Here is a 24833-nt window from a genome sequence, read left to right as displayed (position 1 = left end):
TAACCAGTACACAGGTATACAGGTGATGGGTAAAAAGCTAATTAATATATATTGGTGCCCCTCTATATATGAGACATGTCGCTGTCCCTCTGCATATACGCCATGTTGTCTCCCTGTATACTGTATAATATAGGAGGTCTGTTTATACTGTATTATACAGTATACAGGGAAACAACACGGCTTATATATAGAGAAGGGCAAAACAACATGTCTCATATATACAGAGGGGCAACAACATGACTATTCTATTATATATGAACCATGTTGTTTCCCTGTATACAGTATACATACAGGGAAACAACATGGTTCTCATATATAATAGTCATGTTGTTGCCCCTCTGTACAAGGAAGATGTCACGTCGGCCGGGGGGAACGGCTGACGGCAGCACAGGCACAATACCTACAAGGGAGCTTGCTTGGGGACCGGAATATGTCACAGCGGACAGGGGCCCCCTAGGACGCAAGGGCCCCCGGGCAGCCGCCTACCATGCCCAATGGGTAAGACGGCCCTGTCTATGTCACAGATCCATCACTTACTGCTCTCAGAGCAGAGCAAATGTGGTGCGAAGAAACACCATCCTTCTGTCTCTGCAATGTGAAAGGCATCATAGGAATATAGGTTGTACTATGAGGGTCATATCAGAGGGGAATAAGGAATCAAAATGGCAGACAACCCATACATGGCACATGATTTAAAATATAGGTATACACACACATAATACTCTGTATCACTACTTAACAGCAATCTAATCTACTCTAATTAGGCAAAATAGCAGATAGCAGCGGCAACAATGGAACCAGGGAGGCAAGTTTTATTTATCATTCTAAAACAACCCATCCCTGGGCATTTGTTAAAAAATGTCCCTTGTCTGGAATACCCCTTCAAGGGTGGCGTAACTTCTGTCTTTGGTGAATTGCTGAGTCCTTCACTACCCCCTCAGGCCCCATACTAGGTGTGACACGGTTTATCAATGTTGCCTTGAGCAATATAGCAGCTTTCTTGCAAAAACAGCACTACGCATGTGCTAAAGGTGTGTGTGTGTGGTATTGCAACTCTGCTCCATTCTCTTGAATATACCAGACACCAGAGGATGAGAGAGGTGCTGTTTCTGGAAAAAATAATTAATATATTTTAATCCTGGATAACCTCTTTAATGTTGGCATGTGCTGAATTCTAATTATTTAAATATAGAAATTGTAATACATTTTTTATAAAAAATAACCCTAGATATAGTATACTGAATGATATAACATGTGCCATATAACATGATTAAAGGCAGCAGTCCATCTTCATAAATCCTACTAGAGAATTCAAAGTTATTAAACGAGAGGGGGTCCATTGTTCAGGATCATCTCTACAAGAGTGTCTCCCATCCTGGAGGACTTATCTTGACCTGCATTATGCAAAAAGTCTATTGATTTGAATGGGAAATGTGTAATACCTCATTTGTCCTGTGGTTGTGCTGCAGGGAAACTGAACACTTACTGCTTGATTTTCCTGCAAAAAACAGCTGATCAACAGAGTTATAACTGATCAGCCTATTTTTTAAAGAGACCTTTTCAATTAACTAGGCCTTGTTCAAAAAGGTGAGAACATCTTTAACAAAAATAAAAAAATTCTAAAAATCCATCAAAAACTCAAATGATTGATCAATTGGTAGGATAAGTTTACAAAAGTGAGTTTCTAAATAGGTCTTCTATGATTACTTTTACACTATAAGAGAACAGTGTATCGTAAGCTCAAGAGCTCCCCCTAATGGTGGCTGCCATTAGCCAGAATTTGATCAATTAGGGGAATTAGAGCTCTAGAAAGAAAGATCTTTTAAGAAATTGCTCTGCACCCAACCTATCCATAGGTTTGGGGACAAGTGTATGAGCACCTGGACCCTCCATATTCTGGGAACATGATGTAGCACTAGGTATGCATGTGTACTACTTTTCCATTGATGGTGGGAGTAGTCTGTACTTGGCTTCCAAAATGGAGACTTGTCGGTAGAACTGAACATCATATCAAAGCAATGGAGAAGAATAAGAAGCTTCAAAGAAAATGAATGTATCCCTGTCTTGTAGATGGGTGTCTACTCACTGGGTCCATGGATTGTCAGGAAATCTCAGCAATGACTGCGAGATAGATGCGTGTCTATAGTGCCCAAAAGAATAGGATTAAAAAAACAAACAAACAAACATTCTGCCCCATAATCTTAACTCTCATCTGGCTCTTTTTCTTCTGTAAGAGACTGTTCATCGACTTTTGACCAACTATTTGCCTTTTCCTTTAAGGCCGATACGTCGTTTTGCAGTTTTAGGATACTGTTGTCGTACTGCATCCTCTCCAGAGCATGCTGGATCTCCAAAGTCTCGGTGATGATTTTCAGCAAGTTGTCCTCGTATTGAACACCTGCTCAGTCAACGTATTAACCTTTTTGTCCATCTCCTGCATCTCTTTGGACACCTTCAGAAGGCTACCTACGGCGCTCTCAATCGTTGGCAAGTGCTCGACGCATTCAGTCAGTTTAGGCTGGAACTCGGCCATGTTCTTTCGTACCTCTTCGTTCATATTGGCCAAATCATTCTGCTCCTTTTCCATCTCCTTGATGGCGTTATCATCCCACTCGAGAACCTCAGATATCCGCTGTAGGTCATCATCTTCCTGAGTTTTCACCGTTCTAAAATTTCGAACAGTCCCAGATTCAAACTCTTTAAGTTTTTCCGAGAGCTGCTTGAGCGTTTGGTCGGCAGAGTTGATCTTCTTAATCACCTGGTTATGGAAAGCCCTGGCTTCGCTCCTGACGGAGTCGCTTTCAAGGTTCATCTGATCGAGACTCTTCTTCCATGAATCGGTGACATTCTGAAATCTCAGGTTGATCATCTGCATCTTTTCAGAGAGCGATCGCTCGCGGACTTGGATGAGGTCAATATCATCATGGAGGTTAGTCAACTGCTGCTGTAGGTTGCTTACTAGAGAAGACGATGACGTTGCTTCTGCTAGGACCTCATCGGTAGACCCGAGCTGCAAGAAAAGGTCCATGTGCTTAGTGTAACACAATGTACGGTATGAAAGAAATTCATAAACAAAAAGATCGATCATACGAGATTTCCTTCATAGTAACACTGCACAGTCGGCTTGCACTAGTATCAAGGACCCCTATGCTGAACTAATAGACTTTCTTCAAGGGGGGGGGGGGGTAGAAGATGAAGACGTAATACATTGACTGATGCAGCAAACAATAAGGATTCACAATTATTAAGAGTGTTATGGAACCAAGTGACGTGTCTTTGTAGAACTGTGTTGGCATGCAGTAGATTTCAGTAAAAGAGGTCCCACTGATAGGTAAGAATTACAGACACCAGTTAAGGGCAGGATTTTTGGCCCTGTGATGTGTTAAATTTCACCCCATTGTAGTAGGGCTAAAATGACCAGTTACCTTGTCCATATAAGTAAAAAGGTTGGCTCAAGAGGCAACACCTATCCCTGAGGTTATTTTGTATGCATATGGCCTTTCTAGTGTAAGGTCACCTGATAGGATGCCGCCCGCCCTTAAAGAGACTCTGTCAGTAGGTTTATGGTGTCCTATCTAAGGGTAGGATAAAGTAGTGACAGAGAAGCTCAACAGAATGATGTATCACTTATATTGTTCTGTGCAGCTGATCCAGAGATCTCCTCCTGAATAACATGGACAATAAGTAGTCCTCTCCATTATGTGCATGAGCCCAGTAGTCCTGGATATTCATGAGAAGCAGAAAACTCTGCACACCAGCTGTTTGTTGGCAGTTATCTTTCCATGCTGTGTATAGGCAGTCAACTGTCAATCAGTAGCTGGAGGGCAGGGGGAGGGGTGTGACAAGAATCCTATTCTCCTGCATATTAGGAGAACGGCTAAACAGAATGATGTAACACCAATATGTTCAGCATTTCTGTTACTTGTTTATGCTGCTTTCATTTAAAGTGACATAAACCTAGTGACTGATTGCCTTTATGGTTTTTAAAGCATATGGATGTCATAATGGGGGATCCTCTGATGCATGCCCATTTATTTGGCAGTTCAGATCACAGACAACGCTTCAGCACACTTGAGCCTGCCACGTAGATGCACAATTATTTGTTGTGCAATACCAAAATTCTCCTGTAGCGGCCACTGCAGAGAAGGTATATGACACCAGTTTTAGAAGCCACGCCCATGAGGGTCTGTTAATTAATGAGCTATAACCTTATATTTTATTTTTATTTTTTTTTTATACAGCAAATTTACAGCAACTTAATGTATACCATGGTTCCATTCACTCACTGGCATATTGTGAAAATGGTGAGAAATATTGGCACAAGATATATATGGAAAACTTTTACTACAATAAAGAAGTTATTTGTTTTCCTCCCACGTCAGTGAATCTGTCGCACCTATTTAATAATAGGAAACCCTCCTTTCTGTCTATTGTGATTGCACATCTAGGAAACGTTGTTGTCATCAAGAACGCCCGACTATACATATTGCAGGAGTCACAGAAGCTTCGCCTGCGAGACGTCACAACCCTTGAAACCTAATCAAAGCCTCATGTAAGATTCATGAAGAATGTAATCCCGTAATTGTGTCTCCGGGTGAAGAACTAGGACACAGTCTTTCCATTTGACACAATGTGAAGTGCAGGAGATGCCCGGAACGCGCTGACACTGATTTACCGTAATTACAATTAATGAATCATTATTCTTTGTCACCAGGCAGAAATACAATGTGACTATGTGAAGTAATGAAGATCCCGACCGGCCAGGTTAGGTACCGATCCTGTACAGTATGGGGTCTGCGCTGCTGCCCGATAAACTGGAACTAGACACACCACTAAAGTGACAGAACACACTGGATGAAAGTCATGTCTCGATTTTGCCCGATCCTTTTCTTAGGGCCCTATTACACGGGACAAATCATAGAAAATCGTTATATCGTTCGAATTTAAACGATAATCGTCCTGTGTAATTGCAGGCAACAATCGAAAAATCGTTCGTGTGTCGTTAATCGTTGATCTAGATCTGACCCTAAAATCATTGTTCATCGTTCACTGTAAGTCCACATTCGTTCGCTGTAATTCCTCATTCGTTTGCTGTCATTTCGCTTTTGTTCACTAACAAACAACGCGATCGTTAATCCTTGAAAATCGCTTCATCTTATAGGACCTTTTTATCTTCTCTCAGGAAATTCAGATTTCAAAATGTCTGGGGCGGGGCCCAATTTATGACCGGCGTACGAGTAAGGGCCCTATTCCACCGGACGATTATCGTTCAGATTATCGTTAAATCGTTCGAATCTAAACGATAATCGTTCGTTTGAATAGCAATTAACAACTAACGACCAAACGAGAAATCGTTGACCGTTTAATAAGACCTGGATCTATTTTTATCGTTGCTCGTTCACAAATCGTTCGCATTGAATAAGAAGTCGTCCGGTCGTTCGCAGTAGTGATGAACACAATAGCGACGACAAGACGACCGGAAGAACGATCATAAGTAACGATCATCTTTCCATGTAAATGGGCGAACGATTTCAGGTGTTCCGTAATAGTGGTCGTTTTGAATCGTTTATGGTCAACGATTATGCGAACGATAATCGTCCGGTGGAATAGGCCCTAAGCCAGGCTTATAAAAAGCACGGCTACTTTCTTGCAAAAACAGCTCCACCCCTCAAGTTGTGTGTGGTATTACAATTCAGCTCCATTCACTTCAAATAAACTGAGCTGCAAATCCCACATCCAAACGGAGGACAAGAATGGTGCTGTTACTGGAGGAAAGTGGCCATGTTTTTTCTAGGCCTGGATAACCCCTTTAAGTCTGTTGGTTACGCCAGGGTAAGATTGTCTTTACATAACTAAGCAAGCTGTGGTCAGGCGGCGAGCGGGAGGTACAGTAATAAAGCGGGAAACATTACGTAAAGAAACTGATGGCGAATGAAAATAATTCTCTCGGACAGATGGTTCCAGCATTACCACAAGATAATCTATAAAGAGTAAGTAAGGAGAGAGGAAAAAAAGGATGATCCAGGTAAGCTCCTTATATACACTGACCCGTTTTATTTCCTATATCTGACCAGTGAGGCCAGCAGATAGAAAACACTATGACACGTAGAATTAGAGACAAAACTATAAGAAAATACATCAAAGCAAAAAGAAAACATAAAAACATTTTAGAAAAGTAACTGCAGCTGTTTTCTGGGTAGGGGGAGAGGGAGGAAGATCATGCTCAAGATTTCTCCAGGACCGTATTTCTTCCATTCAGACATAACTTTTGATATGTTGCTGCCCATGGTGAGACTAACAATTCCTTCCATACTTATTATCTATTCAGTCTCCTTCACCCAGTTCTGAGCTGCTGCTTTCTGCAGAAGACACAAAAATCTGTGCATGAGCTTTTCTCTCTCTGTCTCCCCTCCTCCCTCCCCTTCTGAGACAGCTGATGTAATCAAGTCCCTATCTGCAACTTTGCAGTGCCGGAAGGATTAATCACATTAATTAATCATATTCATTAATCAAGTTCATCAACAACTTGACCTCAGATTAACCCTCCTGGCATTACAAAGAGGCAAAGAAGTTGTAAATAAGCCAGTCAGGTACTTGTTTACATCAACTGTCTCAGAAGGGAGGAGGGGAAGAGCTTACTCACAGATTTTTGTGTCTTCAGCAGAAAGCAGTTGTTTAGAACTGGGGGAAGAAGACTGAATAGATAATAACAAGTTTGGAAGGAATTGTTAGTCTCACCATGGGCAGCAACATATCAAAAGTTATGTTTTAGTGGAATACACTTTTAGAGGGAGCAAGGAAGAAAGGAAAAGAAACAAAAAGAAAGACGGAAGGAAGAAACAAAGAAAAAAGAGAGAGAGAGTAAGGGAGGAAAAGAGAATGAAAGGGTAAGAGAGAGCATTAGAGAGAGAGGGAGAAAGAAATGAAAGACGACGGAAGGAAGGAAGGAAGAGTAAAAAAAGTGAATAAGGTAAAAGAAAAAGAAGGAAGAGAGGAGTGGGAGAAAAAGAGAAAGAAAGAAAGAAAAAAAAGAGAATGGGAGAAAGACAAAGAAGGAGAAAAAAAAGAAGTAAAAGAAAAAAAAAAGCGAGCGGGGAAAGAGAAAGAACAGGAAAAAGAGAACGCTAGAAAGACAACAAGAAGAAACAGAAACAGTAAGACAGTCAGAGAGCGAGATTTTGCTGTCACTATTAGGCACCTTCTCTTCTCTGCATTATATTCTAATGAGAAGGGGCAGCGGCCTCAGATCCCCCCCCACCCCCGCTGTAGTGACTGGTGGAGCTCCCAGGGGCGGGGCCCCCTCTATCATACATTCATCCTGGGCTGTGGCTTTGGCTGTCCAGCCACGATGGGAATTATAGCAATCAGGGGCGGATTAGCTTTACTATGGGCCCTGGGCTGTTCACCAAGCTTGCCCCCCCCCCACTGTAACTATGGCGCCAATAACTTACGTCTTTTTCCTCCATAATGCAGCCTGTAAAGGACCTGTGGTGCAGGCCCGCTTCTGCCATGAGGCGGAATGAGCATTCCGCCTCAGGCGGCAGATTCTGCGGTCCTGCAGGGGGCGGCAAAATGTTCCCCCTGCTGTCATTTTAGTTAAGTTTCACTTAACTAAATTGACAGCAGCCCCGCAGCCGCTCACATGTCCCGCAGCTGCTGTGTAGCCGCCACACTCACGGATGTCCCCCATGTCCCGCCGGGCTCCAGTGACGTCACCCAGCAGCTCTCATCTTCCTCCAGGCTGTGGTGAGTGCCAGGGGTCAGCAGAGGTCGCGTTCAGGCGTTCGGGGAGGCGATCGGGACGGCGGGGGGTGAGTGTTGTCGACAGGGGGGGTGGCGGATGGCGGTGTTGGCGGCCGTATTCGGGTTGTTACGGACATGCGCGGGGGGGGGGGCGGCCAGTGAGGGGGCGGCCACCTGAGGTTTGCCTCAGGCGGCGGGAAAGCCAGAATCGGCCCTGCTGTGGTGACATCATTGTCACATGATAAGGTCCTTCAATATATTCTCAAATGTTACTGCATTGTCTCCTGGCTGCAGTTTTACCCTGATTTGTGCAAAATTGCGGAAAAAAGCAGCGATTTTTATGCAAATCATGACTGAACACAAGTCTGTTTTGGGGGCCATGGGCCCCTCAGGAGCTCAGGGCCCTGGTTTACTGCCCAAATGGACCTATTATAATCCGCTACTTGTAGCAACAGCTGTTGGACTGTGACTTTGACACCTGTGATCTACAGAACAGCTTATACCTCTTTAAACCCTTATACCCAAACCACCGGAAGAAATCATGAAATTACCTTTCCAAATATCTGCCCCATTTTTTCCTCCAGCTCTTGTAGGGCTGATGAGCGAGACTGCAGGGACTCATACTTCTGCTCCAGGAGGGTGAAGTTCTGAGACTGCTGAAACACAATCCTGAAGGATGGAAATAAATATTAATTCATTATTACTACAGTGAGCAACTGGTTTTATCCATCATGTCTTAGGGCCCCATTACACGGAGCGATAATCTCATGAATGATACAGATCATCGCTCCGTGTAATAAAGACAATGGGGGAGATTTATCAAATATGGTGTACAGTGAGACTGGCTCAGTTGCCCCTAGAAACCAATCAGATTCCACTTCCATTTTCTGTGAGGAATGAAAGGTGTAATCGGATTGGTTGCTAGGGGCAACTGAGCCAGACCTAGGTCAGGTCAATGTGCGGCCGACGGCAGACTGACGCTTGTGTAATACAGCCCTTATACTGAAGCTCGGCCCCAGGCTGCAATACTGGATCCAGCCCATGGACAGGAAGGCGCTGTTATGGAGGACATTTGGGGCCTACAATTTGCTGTCGCTAGGAAAACTTTTTCAATAGAAGGGATCCTCATTTCTTCACGAGGGGGGTTACAAAGAGCGTCTCTTGCTTTGGAGGACCTGTCCTGTCCTGCATTATACAGACAATCCATCGATTTTAAAGGGGTTGTCCAGCGCGACAAAAACATGGTCGCTTTCTTCCAGAGACAGCACCGCTCTTGTCTCCAGTTTGGGTGCAGGTTCTGTAATGGTGCGTTTACACAGACAGATTTATCTGACAGATTTTGAAAGCCAAAGCCAGGAATGGATTTGAAAAAAGGAGAAATCTCAGTCTTTCCTTTATGACCCGTTCCCTGTTTATGGTCTGTTCCTGTCTTTGGCTTCAAAAATCTGTCAGATAAATCTGCCTGTGTAAACGCACCATAACTCAGTTCCATTGAAGTGAATGGGGCTTAATTGCAAACCACACCTGAACTGGAGACAAGAGTGGTGCTGTCTCTGGAAGAAAGCATGTTTTTTTTGTAGCACTTGCTAACCCTTTTAATGAGCAGCAAACAATGCTTTTCCCAGTGATGGCATGGTGGAAAAATTTAGCACTAATGTCTGTTTTGTGTAAGAAAAGGTTCAGATTCAAATAAGCAATACAAGGATTGTTCATGCAGCTCAATTTGTCGTGCCACGTAAAATCCCTGCAAACAAGTACTCTGATATCACTGATCGGCTCGCTTTTGCACCCCTCGCACCCAACAAATATTTTAGTCTAAAAGGACCTTAAGGAGTTATCCAGCGCTACAAAAACATGGCCACTTTCCCCCTACTGTTGTCTCCAGATTGGGTGGGATTTTGAAACTCAGTCCCACATTGAAGTAAATGCAGATTAATTACAAACCGCACCTGAACTGGAGACAACAGCAGGGTGAAAAGTGCCATGTTTTTGTAGCGCTGGATAACCCCTTTAAGTGATACAGGATGATATACAGTCAGATAACCTTATGTTTAAAGGGGTTGGCCCAGAGTGTGTTTGTCTTGGCCTGGGTGGGTGTAAAGAAAGAAAGAAAGAAAGAAAAAAAAAAAAAAAAAAGGAAGTGACACAGCTGGATCCCCTGGCATCTTCCTAGTTACAATGACACATTGTTCTGGCAGGAACTTACCTGCTCACCCAATCACTGACCACAGAGGTGTTTGGCAGTGATTGGCAGCCCCTGCGAGGTCTAGACGTCACTGGAACCAGGAAGAAGCAGTGACGAGCAAGGACTGGGGGCTGTTGGAGTAGGAGCTGCGGGAGATTAGGGTAGGCGAGTATCACTTCTCTTTTGTTTTTACACCATTACCCAGACAAAATATATATATATATATATATATATATATATATATATATATATATATATATATATCTCAAGTACTAGAGGTAGGTCAGCGCTAACACTATTCAGATGCACAGCCCTCCCGAGGTCCATAAAACAGATATGGATTGGTTGAAGATAGCATCAGATTAAAATCGGAACGTTATTGTGCCTGTCCGCATATACAGAAAAAAGTGCAACGTTTCAGCTCATGTCCTGAGCCTTTCTCAAGCATAAAACAGGGTTGTATACAGATCAATATTATTATAGGAGATCCCCGGCGGTATCAGTATGTGTGGGAGGTCTCTCACGCAGCTGAATGTTGATGGATGGCCAGTGTTTATTGAATGGAAAATCGGACATGTCATGTATGACGTCAGCACTATTCCCCAATCACAGAGCATACCATGCGCAGTCTCCGATGGTGTGTTTACAAGTTGAATGCCGTGATCGACACCTTGATCGTGAAGGAGTGGAGTCTGTAGCCGAGAGGATCGGAGGACAGGATGGAATACACTGAAGGGTTTGGATAGACTCTTGATATATTATATACAATTGCTATGTTGTCCGGTTATAATATTGAGGAATATAATGCTAATTATGCTAATGTGAAACGCACCGCCTATTCCCCTGTTCCCCATTGGATACTTTTAATTGTGTGTTTGTCATGATTGGTGGAGGGGCATATAAATTGATCTGTATACAACCCTGTTTTATGCTTGAGAAAGGCTCAGGACATGAGCTGAAACGTTGCACTTTTTTCTGTATATGCGAATCTGATGCTGTCTTCAACCAATTCATCTAAATATAAATATATATATATATATATATATATATATATATATATATATATATATATATATATATATTATCCCTGCCATTTGTTCTGAAATTTAAAGAAGTCCGGCCAACATGAAAAATCGCCTGCGGGGAGGGAACATAATAGGGAGGCCTTACTTACCTGTCCCAGTGCCCCGCAGCGCTGCCTTACCATTCACAGAAACCTCCAGCCTCCTGAATCTCCTGGTCCAGCAATGTCACTACCCAGCTGATAGATTGCCCGCTCAGCCAGTCAGTGAGTGACTTGGGCAGCACACCACTGCAGTCACTGAGTGGCTGAGCGGGCAATCCATGAGCCAGGTCAGGTACTTTCTCCCAGGTCATGACAACACCAGAACCTGAGAGAAAATGAGTCCCGGCAGCTGTCAGTGAGCCTGTGACTGTTACGCGTGCTGGGGGGGGGGACATGGGGATATATAAGTAGAGCCCCCAGTGTGACGATCTCCCCTCCCCTCTGTGATGCGGCTCCATTACAATCAATAGAGCCGCGTCAGAGGGGAGATTGTCACACTGGGGCCGATGAGTGCTTCATGCCGGGCCGGTGCACGGGAATAGACCAGCGCTGTACGTAGGAACCGGCCGGGGTTCATTAAAAGGACTGCGCCACCGGCATTCCCACGTGGGCGCCGGTCTGTTCCCGTAAAAAAAACAAAGATATGTACCTAGTGGTCCATTCGTTTTAACACATTGCAATGTAATGAATGAAATCTGCATTGAAAATCAACACAATTTCTCAAGACAAAGACCGTGATGTGGAATAGAAAATTCTGGCATAGAAATACATACACTTCTACAAAGAATACATCCTGGAATGGCTCCGTCTCTGTACTACAGACCTGTGTGGGCTCCAATGGATATCAGGGTATGCTGGTAATTGTAGTTTTACAACAGCACTGCCATTGGTCAATGTTCCCTAACTTTAAATGCATGCTGGTAATTGTAGTTCTGTATTCACTGCGGTTACAGATCCCAATGATTACGTGTATTATTATATATACGCCACACTCACCATGTCAATGCCACACAGACCGCCAGGCATAGGTACACAGCACCGTCCGGAAGTCAAGATAGGAGGATCCAGTGCCAGGGACCGAAGAGCGATCGGGGATCTTCTTCTGCTTCTCCTCCTGCGGCCGCTGTCCTGATCCTCCTCCATCTTTAGTAGATGGGGATCCTCCCTTCTTCCTCTGCTTCACCTCAGCAGACATGATGGAAGCTTCTCCAGCAGATAACTATATACATAAAGTATTAGGAGGCTACAACATCATCACTGACACATAACAGAGGGGCTGCCAGAACTGCTACAAAGTTAATCACAAAGTTTGTAAAAGTTTTTCAAGTGAATGTAGGTAAGGAAAAAAAAATAAAACTTTATTGCTATGATACAGTGAATGGCAGTATGGAGACCTAGTCACCTCCCAGCTTCTCCTGTTGGAATCCCTCCCTGTCTATGTGGCAGCCAGGCTGATCCTCACACAATCCCCTAAAGCAGCTGAAGCTGGGATGAAGCAGCTACGGGAAGCACACGACGACCAAACTTCCTTTCTTTGCGTTTTCATCTAAATACGCGCCAAGTATATCATTTTCTTCCATAAAGTGTCTCTTCTCATTAAGAATACATGGTCTAATGCCGGCATATATAGTAACTCAATAAATATAACATTTATATTGGTATACAGTCTATAGTTAAAATTGTGACATGATAAACACTCAATCAGTATGTATACGGTGTATAATACATGTTTACTATATGTTTGTAATAATACAAATGTTATTTTGTGTACGTTGTTTTATTGGCGAATGTGCGTTGTGAAATTTGCCCTCAACAAAGATGGACGCCGCGGCGTTGTCAGTGGGCGGGGCCAAGGCGGAACGTTTGTTGACAGTCGCCTGAGCCGGCGGGGAGGATTTACCTGCTGCACCCTTGATCTCTTCCCATGTGTCTGGGCTGCAGGGGAGGCAGGCATGGATGTGCTGGCTGAGGAGTTTTGGGACTCTCACCCAGGAGCAGCTCATAGCGCCTGTGGATACTGTGGAGGTGAGAGCCGGCAGTGCAGGAAGAGCAGAGCTTGTCTCTTCACTCCAACACCATCTTTTGTATATAGTAACTCTTAGATAGTGTTTATATATATGTATATATATATATATCACCTGCAATCATGGTGCCTTGTGATTAATCTAAAGGATCACAGTGTGCTCCAGCTAAATGTTTCTTCTGTCAAAGTGCACAAGTGCGCCACCATTATGTATCCCCATGATAGCGTGCCAGCCATATTTGCCTCTTAAAGGGATTCTGTCACCGCTCTATCTGAGATGCTGCAGAGATGCTGCGCGCGCCCTCTCATTCACTTACAGCAGCACACTGAGCACAGCGGGAATTACGCTGAGTTTTACTCAGTGTGAACTGAGCCTAAGGAAGAGTCAAAGAGGAGTTTGTGGCCCAACTTTTGTGCTGCATTCTGGCACACTTCCCACGGCTTCCTCTTCCCTCTTCACGAATAATCGATACAACCCGCCCGGCCTCTTTTTATCACCTAGCTGTCAGCCAGTGTTTCTGAGTGTTTATTTCAAACATAAACTGCCTGCAGATGACTGATCTGCTATCAGCCACACTATGTTGAAGCCATGGTTTACCTGTCTAGAGACTAATAACTTTTCTTTTTAATGTGTTCGATTCCCCTGATGGAAATTAAATAGTCATTCGGTTTTTTTTCCCCCATCATTGTATCATGCAAAGATTTCCCAATTGGGTCAAAATTAGTTTAAATTTTTTAAATTTCCATCAGGGGAATTGAACCCAGGAAAAAACTTAAAGTCCCTAGACCATGGCTCCTACACAGTGTGGCTGATTGCATATCAGTCCCCTGTAGGCAGAGACACTGAGTGACAGCTGAGCGAGCAGGAGGCCGGCAGCATTGATTATTCATGAAGAAGAGGGAGGAGGAAGCAGTGGGGAGGTGTGTCAACTCCTCTTTGACTCTTAATTACACCCCACGGACAAATTACCAAAAGGTACCATGCTCACTAGGAGACTGTCAGCTACAGCACACTGTCAGCTCCTCGGGTAGGGCTCAGGTGCTGACAGATTCCCTTTAAATAGTGTACCATGATGGTGTGCCAGCCAAATCCTTCAGAAAAGATGGTTTAATTGGAGGAAGGGGGGGGGGGGGGAGATGGAATACGGAACAAAATGACAGGGCACCAGCTGACTGCTCTCTTATAATGTGCCAGCCCTATGAGCCCCATAACAGTGTGCCACCTATATTCACCCTCATAACAGTGCAGCCGCAGCTGAATGCATCCCCATTGACAGTTTGCTAGGTATCTATGCCCTGGGTGACAGGGTGCCTGCTGTATGCAACACCATGATAGGGTACTGACTGTATGCACCCACATGGCAGGGGTTCTAAAGGTTGCCATACACCTTATACTCTCAGTACATGCGGCTCTTCCAACTGTACCCCGACAGATAATGGAAAATTGCTGCCTGACCCCTTTGTTCTGGTGAGATGAGCCGCAGTAAGAGCTGTATGACTACGGCTTAACCCTCCCCCCAAAAAAGAAACACAGGATTGCTCTGTCGTACTGAATGTTCCTGTGTATGGGAGGACTGGGGAGATAACTGATGGCTGGATCGTTCGGCCGCCAGTTATTGAAGGTCTATGCCCATCTTAACAGTCAGTCAGGTATTTATCACCTGTCCTGTGGATGAGGGGATATTTTTTCAGCATTTTAAAATCTTCTGACGCGTAGAAGAGATTTGGCAGACATTTTGATGGGGCGCTGAGACCCTGCCAGCTGCTAAAATGAGGAGCAGGAGTGTTTAGCTGAATGTTGAGCGTAACTTTTATTTTTTATTAAACAAAATAGAGTGATTGTACGTGAGACTTTAAAGCGACTCTGTACCCACAATCTGCCCCCCCCCCCCCCCCAACCCACTTGTACCTTTGGATAGCTGCTTTTAATCCATGATCTGTCCTTGGGTCCGTTCGGCAGGTGATGCAGTTATTGTCCTTAAAAACAACTTTTAAACTTGCAGCCCTGTGTCAAATTGGTGTGACCTTGTCCTAGGATTGCGACACCCTCCGTCCCTCCTCCCCGCCCTCTTCATCACTTCATGCCCCTAGAACAATTTCTCCTATTCATCACCTGTGTGAACACAGCACATGGGCTGGATCGTTTAAGACACCTGTCCAGTGTTCAGACTGGTGATGAATAGGAAAAATCCTAGTCCCTAGTGATGAGGAGGGTGGGGAGAAGGGACAGAGAGACATTGCAATCCTAGGGCATACACACTCTAGGCCACGCCAATTTGACACAGGGCTGCAAGTTTAAAAGTTGTTTTTTAGGACAATAACTGCATCACCTGCCGAACGGAGCCCAGAACAGATCTTGGATTAAAATCTGCTATCTGACGGTACAAACGGTTTGGAGGGGCAGATTGTGGGTACAGAGTCGCTTTAACAACCTCTATACCACTACCGACTGTATGAAAGGGGCTAACGTAGAATCCGTCCACCAACAGGGACAGTATATGGGATTTGGCTAGAGCTTCTGACTACCCTAGAGCAGGGGGGGGGGGGGGTTAAACTCACAGCCCTCCTGCAAAACTACAATTCGCATCATGCCTGGACAGCCAGAGCTTTAGCTTTTCTACTATTATTATTTAAATTCTTCCTTTTTTTTTTTTTTTGCAGGAAAAATGGAAACTACTGCCGGCTTTTCTAAAGGTAAATGGTTTTTTATTTTTCAATAATTTATTAGCGAGCCATTAATGGGAAGTCTGGTGTCAGCATTTTTTTTTTTTCCAAAAGAATCGGGGAGGAGGTTGCTGAGCATAACAACATGCACTTAACTCCCTGGCTCCAGCACTGGGGTCCGCTGTCCTCCACTCTGGTTCCTGGTCTGAGCGGGTATCCGGGTGGTGACGTATCAGGCCTGCTCAGCCAGTTAGCGGCTGAGGCAGGACCCAGCTACGTGACATGTCACGACCTGGGTTCCCACTCAGACCAGGAGGTGGAGTGGGGGACAGTGGAGCCAGGGAGGTAGATGCATGTTATGTTATGTCTTGCTGATTAAGGTACTGTGCTTGAAATGCGCCTCCCTCTCCCCTCTCACAGCATGTAGTCCCAGAAACACATCGGACCAGGACTTGTTTCTTTGGCATGGGAAGACGCCTGTATTATACCTGTGTGTTGTTGGTTTGTCTTGTGTCATTGTGGTTATGTGATTTTCCCATTCTTGTGTTTGCCAGGTGAAAGGCCTCGTGAAGCAGCACATAGATTCATTCAACTATTTCATCAATGTGGAGGTAGGTTCTGGTGAAGGGATTAGGACGTCCAGCTTGTCATATAGACGGCACTCTGTCCAGTCAGTGGTGCTCGTGGTAGGAAGGAATCCCGGCACTCACAGAATATATTATACTTGTTTTATTATAGTGGTTCAAGCAGATACATGGAGGACGCGTTTCAGTTGAAAATCGTTATGTAGTTTGAATTTATACGACAATCGTCCTGCGTAATTGCAGGCAACGATCGAGAAATCGTTCGTGTGTTGTGGATTTAGATCAGGCCCTAAAATCATTGTTAATCATTCGCTGTAATTGCGCATTCGTTTCACTAATCGTTCAGTGTAATTCCACATCGTTCCTCCTTTTGCTGGGATCAGATGGAGTAAACGATCATAGTAACGTACGACATAACTCACCACTATCGTTCTGTGTAATATGGTGAACGATTTCAGGTTAACGGTAAACGGTCTAATTTGCGATCATTTATCGGTAGTCGTTAATCGTTAAAAATTGCTTCGGCTAATAGACCCTAAAGCTTTTGAATGATGGGAGTTGTAATTTTGCAGCAACGGAGGGGCCACGAATTTGACACCGTTGCTCTAACGGTTTAACGATAAACTATCACAAACGAGATCGTTTATCGTTAACCTGAAATCGTTCAGTCGTTAATAAGGCCGTTTACTCCATCTGATCCCGGCAAAAGAAGGAACAATGTGGAATTACACTGAACGATTAGCGAACGAATACGGAATTGCAGCGAACCATTGGCGATGATTTTGGTGTCAGCACCAAACGGACAATTAACGATTTCTCGTTGGTCGTTTGATCATTGCCTGCCCTTATGGTTATCGTTTAATATAACGATAATTCGCATGATAATCATCCTGTGTTATAGGGCCCTCACCCATTTAGAAAAATAAATACTATATGCTATGCTCTACCCGTGGCTTAAAAGGGAACAACAATGGTTGTGTCCCATTTAAAGGGATTGCAAAATACATGGCCTATCCAAAGTCAAATTTTTTTTTTCTTAATTGCAATCTTTTGACATTCCTTTTTGTTCTTCAGATTAAAAATATAATGAAAGCCATGAGAAGGTGACAAGTGATGCCGACCCAATGTGGTATTTAAAGTAAGTGCTGCCTGTGTCACAGTCGGCATTGGAATTATGCAGATCTGGTCATAGACATGAGATGGGTGGATCCTGACTACAAGGTCTCTTCTGTAGTCAGGTTTATTAGAGACTCTTCTCTCTAGGGATTAACACTGCGGCTTAAAGTGATATTGTCCCCCCCCCCTTTCCATATAAGTTCTCAGCACTTATATTGGGGACATATTATATCTTACTGTATAAAGGATTTCATTGTGGTCTCTCCCTCTCAAAAATGCATGTTATTGTTGGTGGCAGTGACACTGTAGGCCCTGTCCCCTCTGTGACATCATATGCTATGCTTCACAGCGTCATCAGAATGGGCAGACCTAGAGACATAGCCCTGCCCTCTCTGTGACAGCCGCATTAGAGGGGGTGAGACCTTGGCCTATAGGTCGCCCTATTCCAATGGCTGCTGAGGAGGCGGAGCCTAGACACACAATGATGCCACAGAGGGGGCGGGACCTACTGAGCCAATGTGGGCAAATATATGGGGTTTCCAGGGCCGATAAGCCCCGCCTCCCCCTACGGCACTGTCCACCCACAATAACATGCATTTTTTGAAGGGAGAGACCACCAAGAAATCCTTTATACGATAAGATATGAAATGTCAACAATATAAGCTTAATAATGGTGCTGGGAACTCCGTATGTGGAAAGGGGGCGACAATATCACTTTAAGGTCCCTGTACGCTTCAGTGAAAATTCCGCCAGACTTTCACTTGAAATATAAAATTATTTGCGGTCGGTTTAAAGGTAATTTTTTTTCTCAATTGTTTTTCAGGTACCTCAATATATATGTAGGGATTCCCGATGTTGAAGAGAGCTTCAATGTGACCAGACCTGTATCTCCACATGAGGTATATGAGCTTTAGCAGTGACTTATCAAGTATCCATCTGGGATATGTTATGATGGTGACTGGGCGAACGTCTATAGGAGGTGTTTTTCTTAAATTTTTTTACAATTTATTTTTATTAGTGTCGTCTTCGAGATATGACGTACTCTGCGCCGATCACGGTTGATATTGAATACACAAGGGGAAGCCAAAGGATCATCCGAAACGCCTTACCTATCGGCAGGTAACAGGACAATGTACTGCGTGGCCGTGAGGTCCGCTCTGACCAGTCTATAATCCTTATATTTGGGGGCTTCTCTTTAATTCCCCCCCCCCTATGGATAGAAGACTCTCATGCTCTACAACAGGGATGGGGAACCTGCGGCCCTCTAGCTATGGCAAAACCACAATTCGCAGCAGCTTTGACTGTCCAGGCATGATAGGAATTGTGGTTTTACAACAGCTGGAGGACCGCAGGTTCCCCATCCCTGGTGTACACCCATCTATATCATGTGTACCAGGAATAACTTGACTCTGGCTTTCCCCAATGACCTTCTCTTGTTACAGAATGCCGATCATGCTGCGGAGCTCCAACTGTGTCCTCATGGGGAAGACTCCAGCTGAATTTGCAAAACTGAATGAATGCCCGCTGGATCCAGGTGTGTAGTATTAGTATACATACAGCTTATAACAAGCAGGTTTATATGTTGTGTCCTCTATTTCAGTGTCTGGTCACCATAGACTGTGATAAAGTGCGATCCCCTTAGGACTGTTGGTTCGTAATAGAATTTAATATGAGATGCCTTTTTTGCTTGCCGAAAATAATTAAATTTTTTTTTTTTTTCAACCATTGTCTGAAAATAAGTTTCAATAGACGAACCTGGTGTCCTTTTTAATTTTATTTGAATTAAAAAAATTTTTAATCCCTTTTGGTTTTTACAGGTGGTTACTTCATTGTGAAAGGACAAGAAAAGTCATCTTGATTCAGGAACAGCTCTCCAAAAACAGGATAATTGTGGAAGCTGACAGGAAGGGAGCCGTGGGGGCCTCAGTTACAAGGTAAGGTTCAGGAACTTGTGCGAAGACTAGAGATGAGCGAATGTCGAGCACGTTCAGGTCCGTCCGAACCCGAGCGTGCAGCAATTATTACCGGTGGCTGAAGAAGTTGGATGCCGCTCTAGAGAGTCCAGGAAAACATGGATACAGCTTATGGCCTTATACCCATCTTCCAGGACTCGCTAGGGCTGCATCAAACTTCTTCAGCCTTCTTCAGGTAATCAAATCCTGCACACTCTGGTTCGGACGGACCTGAGCGTGCTTGAGATTCGCTCATCTCTAGTAAAGATATTCTGACGAGAATCCATTGTGCATACACAGTAAGCTAGCTGTCCAATATGATTGTCAGTCGACTGTATACAAGCTGATTGTCACTTGTTGATAGGATCATTTAGCCCTTTGAGACCAGGCCCAAATGACCCAGTGGACCGGGCAAGTTTTGATCTTAGTGTTTTCGTTTTTCCCTCCTCCCCTTCTAAGAGCTCTAGCACTTTGTTTTCTATCTACAGGGCCATGTAATGGCTTGTTTGTTACAGGAATAGTTGTACTGTGTAATGTGATCTTTAATTTTACCATAACATGTACGATGGAACCCCAAGTTATTATTCATGAAGATATAAATAGGGGAAATTGTAAAAAAGAATGCAATATGGTAACGTTTGGGGGTTCCTGTGTCTACGTAATGCACTATATGGTAAAAGCAACATGATACTATTACTCTATAGGTCAGTCCGAACACAACCATATGCAGGTTTACACAGATTCTCTAATAGTGTGTGTGTGTGTGTGTGTATGTATATATAATATATATATATATATATATATATATATATATATATATAATATATATAATATATTATATATATATATATATTATATATATATTATATAATATATATATATAATATTATATATATATATAATATTATATATATATATAATATTATATATATATATAATATTATATATATATATAATATTATATATATATATAATATTATATATATATATAATATTATATATATATATAATATTATATATATATATATAATATTATATATATATATATATATTATATATATATATATAATATTATATTATATATATATATATATATAAAAAATTCCAATTAATTATTAATAAATAGGCCTATTGTTACGCTTATAACGGTGTATTGTATGGGGTGTCATTTTTTTTCACCATGATCTCTAGTTTTTATTAATACCATATTTGTGAAGATCGGACGTTTTGATCACTTTTTATAAATTTTTTACATATATATAATGTAACATAAAATCGGTAATCCGCGCACTTTTTTTCCCTCTTTTCGTCTACGCCGTTCGCAATGACGTTTGTTATTTTTTAATCGGACAATTACGCACACTACAGTATATTATGTTTATTTATTTTTATGTTTTATTTATATAATGGGAAAGGGGGGGATTTATTGGGGGAGGGGCTTTGGGGTACTGTGTTAGTGATTTTTACCTTTTTTTTTTTTTTTTCTTTTTTTTACACATTTGAAGTCCCTTTGGGGGATTTTACACTCACTATTTGATTACACACACTGATCATTGCTATGCCATAGGCATAGCATTGATCAGTGTTATCGGCGATCTGCTCATTGAGCCTGCCTGTGCAGGCTCAGTGAGCAGATCGCCGATCGGACCGCACGGAGGCAGGTGAGAGATAGACCTCCGACGGTCCATTTTAACGATCGGGGCTCCCTCTGTCACTTACACTTTAACGCCACAGCTGTTTATAGAGTTAGTGACACGCTGCAGCGCGATCACTGCAGCCTGTCATTAGCGGTGAGGTGCCGGCTTCTCACTGCAGCCGGCCCCCACCACCTATGAAGCTTCATAGTAGGGGAAACACCCAGGACGTACAGTTACGCCCTGGGTCGTCTGGTGACAGACTTCCATGGTGTAACTGTACCTCCAGGGTCGTCTAGGGGTTAAAGTGTCACTCGGCTAAATTTTTTTTTTTTTTTTTTTTGCAGAAACCAATAGTACAGGCGATTTTAAGAAACTTTGTGATTGGGTTTATTAGCTGAAAAAAATGCATTTTTATCATGAAAGCAGTTTGAAGCTCTCCCCCCTGTCTTCATGGTTCTCCTATGAAGAAGGGAGGGGTGGAGGGAGATGAGGCACCAAAACAGGGCAACAAAGAGTTAATTTACAGCTACATCAACAGGCTATCTCTTCTGACAGTCAGCTCTGACCTCTGAATACCGTTTTCGCACTTTTAGCCCCCACTGTGTAATCCTTTGTTCTCTGCTGCGACTAATTTCCCTCCTCCCCCTCCCCTCTCCATAGGTTACACAGGACTCGAACTGCTGTAAAAGAACCGAGATTTCCTCATAATGAGCAGTGAATGAGAGAGAGGAGGGAAGGGGGAGGGACCCGGGAAAGTCTTTCTGAATGCAGATAATGGCAGATTTGCCTAATAACCCAAATACAAAGTTTCTTAAATTGCCTGAACTATTGGTTTCTGCAGAAGAAGAAAAAAAAATACGACAGTGACACTTTAAGGTGCCCATACCCTTAATGTTGAAGTTTCCAAAACCCCCACTAGAGGGTTTGGACAAAATTATAAGGTGTATGGGAGCCTCCCGGCTCTACACTGACATGGAGAGAAGGGTTGGATAGCTACTTACCCCTACTTTCCATAGGGAACACATGAATGCTCAGCCTTGGCGAACATGTATCTGTATGGGAGCACGGGGGACCTAGTGGTATTGAAGATGTATAGGCACCATTAGACAGCTCAGTTATTTGGTGGGTAAGGAGCAGCTTGAATGCTCTGTTGGTCACCATGTTCACATCCAGTATTGTCAGCAGCATATTCCCTGCTTACATAGGGAGATGTGCTACTGACGAACCATGATGTCTAGGCCTGACCTATCTACACAAGGAACCGATGAACAGGCCCTCGCTACCAGAATGATCTTATGACTACTGCCGCTGTACCCATGAGGTCATCTGCAGCAGTGTGACTGATCCACACAGCCATGTTCCTATAAGTCAGAGGTTTATGGCATTAGTAACCTGTGCTGTTCTTGCATGTTAAAGTTAAAAGGGTTATTTGGGCTAAGAAAAAGCACAGTCCCACAGCACCGCTTCTATCCTCAGGTTTTGTGTGGTATTACAATCCAGCTCCATTCACTGCAATGGAACTGAGCTGCAAAGCTACACCCCAACCGAGAATAGGAGCGGCCATGTCCTTTTAGGTAGTGTCTGGTAGGGCACTGTTCACTTTTTTTTCTCCAAACTTATTTTATTGAAAAGGTCAGTTAAGCATATACAATAAGCATTAGGGAATACCAGTTCCTTGCTCATAGATACAATCAATTTGATGCATAGTGACCTCAGTTTTTTGAAATTTTTCTGCTATAACAAGTTATGATACATGTACTTAAAGAAAATTTACAGAGATCATATATATTCCCAACGTTCCAATGATCTAAATAAAGTGACCTGTTGGGAAAAAGCAGGAAAAGTGTAATAATACAAATTAACATAACATATGAAAATATTTGAGTAAGACCTGTTCACTTTAATAGAACTGAGATGCAATACCACATACAAACTGAGGACAGGAATGGCGCTGTTTCTGGAAGAAATTGGTTAGGTTTTTCAGATCCTGAATAACCCCCTTTTATTAATACATCAGGAGCATTTCCTGGTGTATGCATTAAACAGAGACGGAAAACACACGGTTCGCCCGTCCATAGAAAGCTGATACTATGTATTTACATCCGGCTGTGAAAATTATCGGTCTGGGAATACTCGATCAATTAATGTGGGCGTCTTACATTTTTTGGCATCTGTATATCCTCCTTTTTTTTTTTTTTTTAGGCTTTAAAGGTATTCTCATTCTTCCAAGGGGAAACCTTGTGTTATTGGAAATCAATAAATGGGCAAAATACCTTTTAAATTTACTCCGCAAGCAGAATCTGATCTGTGTCCAGATGGGTAAACATCCAGAACGAGCAGAATGGTTGTTGTTTGTATCGATTGTTTTAAGAGGACACGTTTCTTTATGAATCTGTGGTCTTCAACCTTGTAGTTCTCCTATTGTTGCTAACTTCAGCTCCGGAATGCCCCTGCCACCCTGTGGGAGTTGTGGTATTGCAGGAGAGACCACTGCAGTTAGTGCTCTGATGGTTAGACCGGTGTATTGGTTAAAGGGGTTATCCAGGCTTAGATAAACATGGCTACTATGCTCAGGGTGTTACTTTGAAATGTGTTGGGGTCACTTTTTCATTGTATGTTTTTGCCTGTCTTGTGCAGCTCTACCCATGAGAAGAAAAGCAGAACCAACCTGGTGATGAAACAAGGGCGATGCTATCTGAAGCACAACACATTGTCGGAAGATATGCCCATCGCCATTATTCAAGGTGGTTCATTTCTTTATACGTATCTAATAAAAACTAAGAAATTTTACATGATTATTATATGTATGGTAATATACTAGGGGTAAGGAAGCTGGCTCTTCAGCTATTGCTAAACTACAACTCCACCATGCCTGACAGCCAAAGCTTTAGCTTTGGCTGCCCGGGCATGATGGGAGTTGTAATTTTGCAATAGCTGGAGAGCGAAGGTTCCCTACCCCTGTTATATTGCAACATCATAATCCAAGGGGCTGTAAATGTTCATAAGTTGAATGTCTCCTTATATTGAAAAACATTAATAATGTAGAATGAAGGGTAAGTGAACACATGACCTCTGGCCCTACATATAGGCTAATGGTCGACAAAATGCTGACAACTATAACTCCACCATACACATGCTTGATTGGCATGATGAGCATGCATGCGTTTCAAATAGACTAGAGAGAGCTGCTGCTTAGTCGTTTCTGGAGGTGGTTTATATCCCTGAGAACAAAAGGAAGTGGCAGTGCCCTATTTTGATGTCAGGAGGTGCCACCCGGGACATGGTTGGCTGTTACCCCTAAAATCTGCAGGTTGGCTGATATCTAATGTGTATAACCTGCTTTATATGCTGCTTTTACCCGTTGCTTTAATAGTAAAAATTCAGATTAGTTAAAAAGAAAAAAAAAAACGTACCACTCACTGTCCCCTTTTCATCCATTTCATCCATATATATGATAGACCCAATCTGCTGAGGAAATTCACAGCGTTTATATGCTACATGTGTGTTAACCTTTATTTGAATATATATACCAAGTCGCAAGGTGGCTGTATATGATCTTAAAGCTATGTCTAATACCCAAATCCTGTTTGGAAAGCCTTGTATTTCTCTCGTGCTTTATAGTTCAGTCCTGCCTGTTCATGAAGGTCATTGTGCCAAGTGATAAGTCAGTGTATGCCGTACAACGTACATATCCAGCACTTAGGGAGGAGGAATCCTCTATCAGAGTAATCATATCAGCAGTTCTGTGTTGGCAAAGACTTCAGAGGAGAAGGATTTAGGGGTAGTGATTTCTGAGAGCCTTAAAATCTCAGTGCAGCCAGGTAGTAGAGAAAGCTAATGGTATGCTGGGCTGTATATACACA

At 43.0% G+C, this 24833-nt stretch overlaps 2 protein-coding genes and 1 long non-coding RNA gene across 3 annotated transcripts; 2 read left to right on the top strand and 1 right to left on the bottom strand.

Moving 5' to 3' along the window:
* Nucleotides 1-1579: 1579 nt before the first annotated feature.
* Nucleotides 1580-12572, bottom strand: LOC138775330 (inhibitor of nuclear factor kappa-B kinase-interacting protein-like). The gene is given in 6 exon segments (XM_069955914.1): nucleotides 1580-2389; nucleotides 2392-3010; nucleotides 8295-8412; nucleotides 11991-12024; nucleotides 12027-12213; nucleotides 12397-12572. Coding segments are annotated over 5 exon segments (1122 nt in total). The 5' UTR covers nucleotides 12190-12213; nucleotides 12397-12572; the 3' UTR covers nucleotides 1580-2201.
* A 397-nt stretch (nucleotides 12573-12969) lies between these two features.
* LOC138775332 (uncharacterized) lies at nucleotides 12970-17360 on the top strand. Its single transcript, XR_011360541.1, has 4 exons — nucleotides 12970-13019; nucleotides 15679-15711; nucleotides 16236-16292; nucleotides 17340-17360. It is a non-coding gene; the product is annotated as an uncharacterized lncRNA (long non-coding RNA).
* A 6-nt stretch (nucleotides 17361-17366) lies between these two features.
* LOC138775331 (DNA-directed RNA polymerase III subunit RPC2-like) lies at nucleotides 17367-23659 on the top strand. Its single transcript, XM_069955915.1, has 6 exons — nucleotides 17367-17403; nucleotides 18205-18280; nucleotides 18400-18500; nucleotides 18824-18915; nucleotides 19199-19315; nucleotides 23608-23659. The coding sequence occupies exons 1-5, from the start codon at nucleotides 17390-17392 to the stop codon at nucleotides 19237-19239; spliced, it is 324 nt and encodes a 107-aa protein (XP_069812016.1). The 5' UTR covers nucleotides 17367-17389; the 3' UTR covers nucleotides 19240-19315; nucleotides 23608-23659.
* The last annotated feature ends 1174 nt before the right edge of the window (nucleotides 23660-24833 follow it).

The sequence above is a fragment of the Dendropsophus ebraccatus genome, unplaced genomic scaffold, assembly GCF_027789765.1.
Source record: "Dendropsophus ebraccatus isolate aDenEbr1 unplaced genomic scaffold, aDenEbr1.pat pat_scaffold_1566_ctg1, whole genome shotgun sequence".
NCBI lineage: Eukaryota > Metazoa > Chordata > Amphibia > Anura > Hylidae > Dendropsophus > Dendropsophus ebraccatus.
Note: the sequence above shows the minus strand (reverse complement) of the source record. Positions and strands in the feature narration are given on the sequence as shown.

Excerpts from the sequence above, each read along its gene's own strand:
- LOC138775331 (XM_069955915.1), top strand. Across the intron at positions 18,281-18,399 it reads GACCTGTATCTCCACATGAG|TGTCGTCTTCGAGATATGAC; the intron begins GTATATGAGCTT and ends TATTTTTATTAG. Across the intron at positions 18,501-18,823 it reads AACGCCTTACCTATCGGCAG|AATGCCGATCATGCTGCGGA; the intron begins GTAACAGGACAA and ends CTCTTGTTACAG.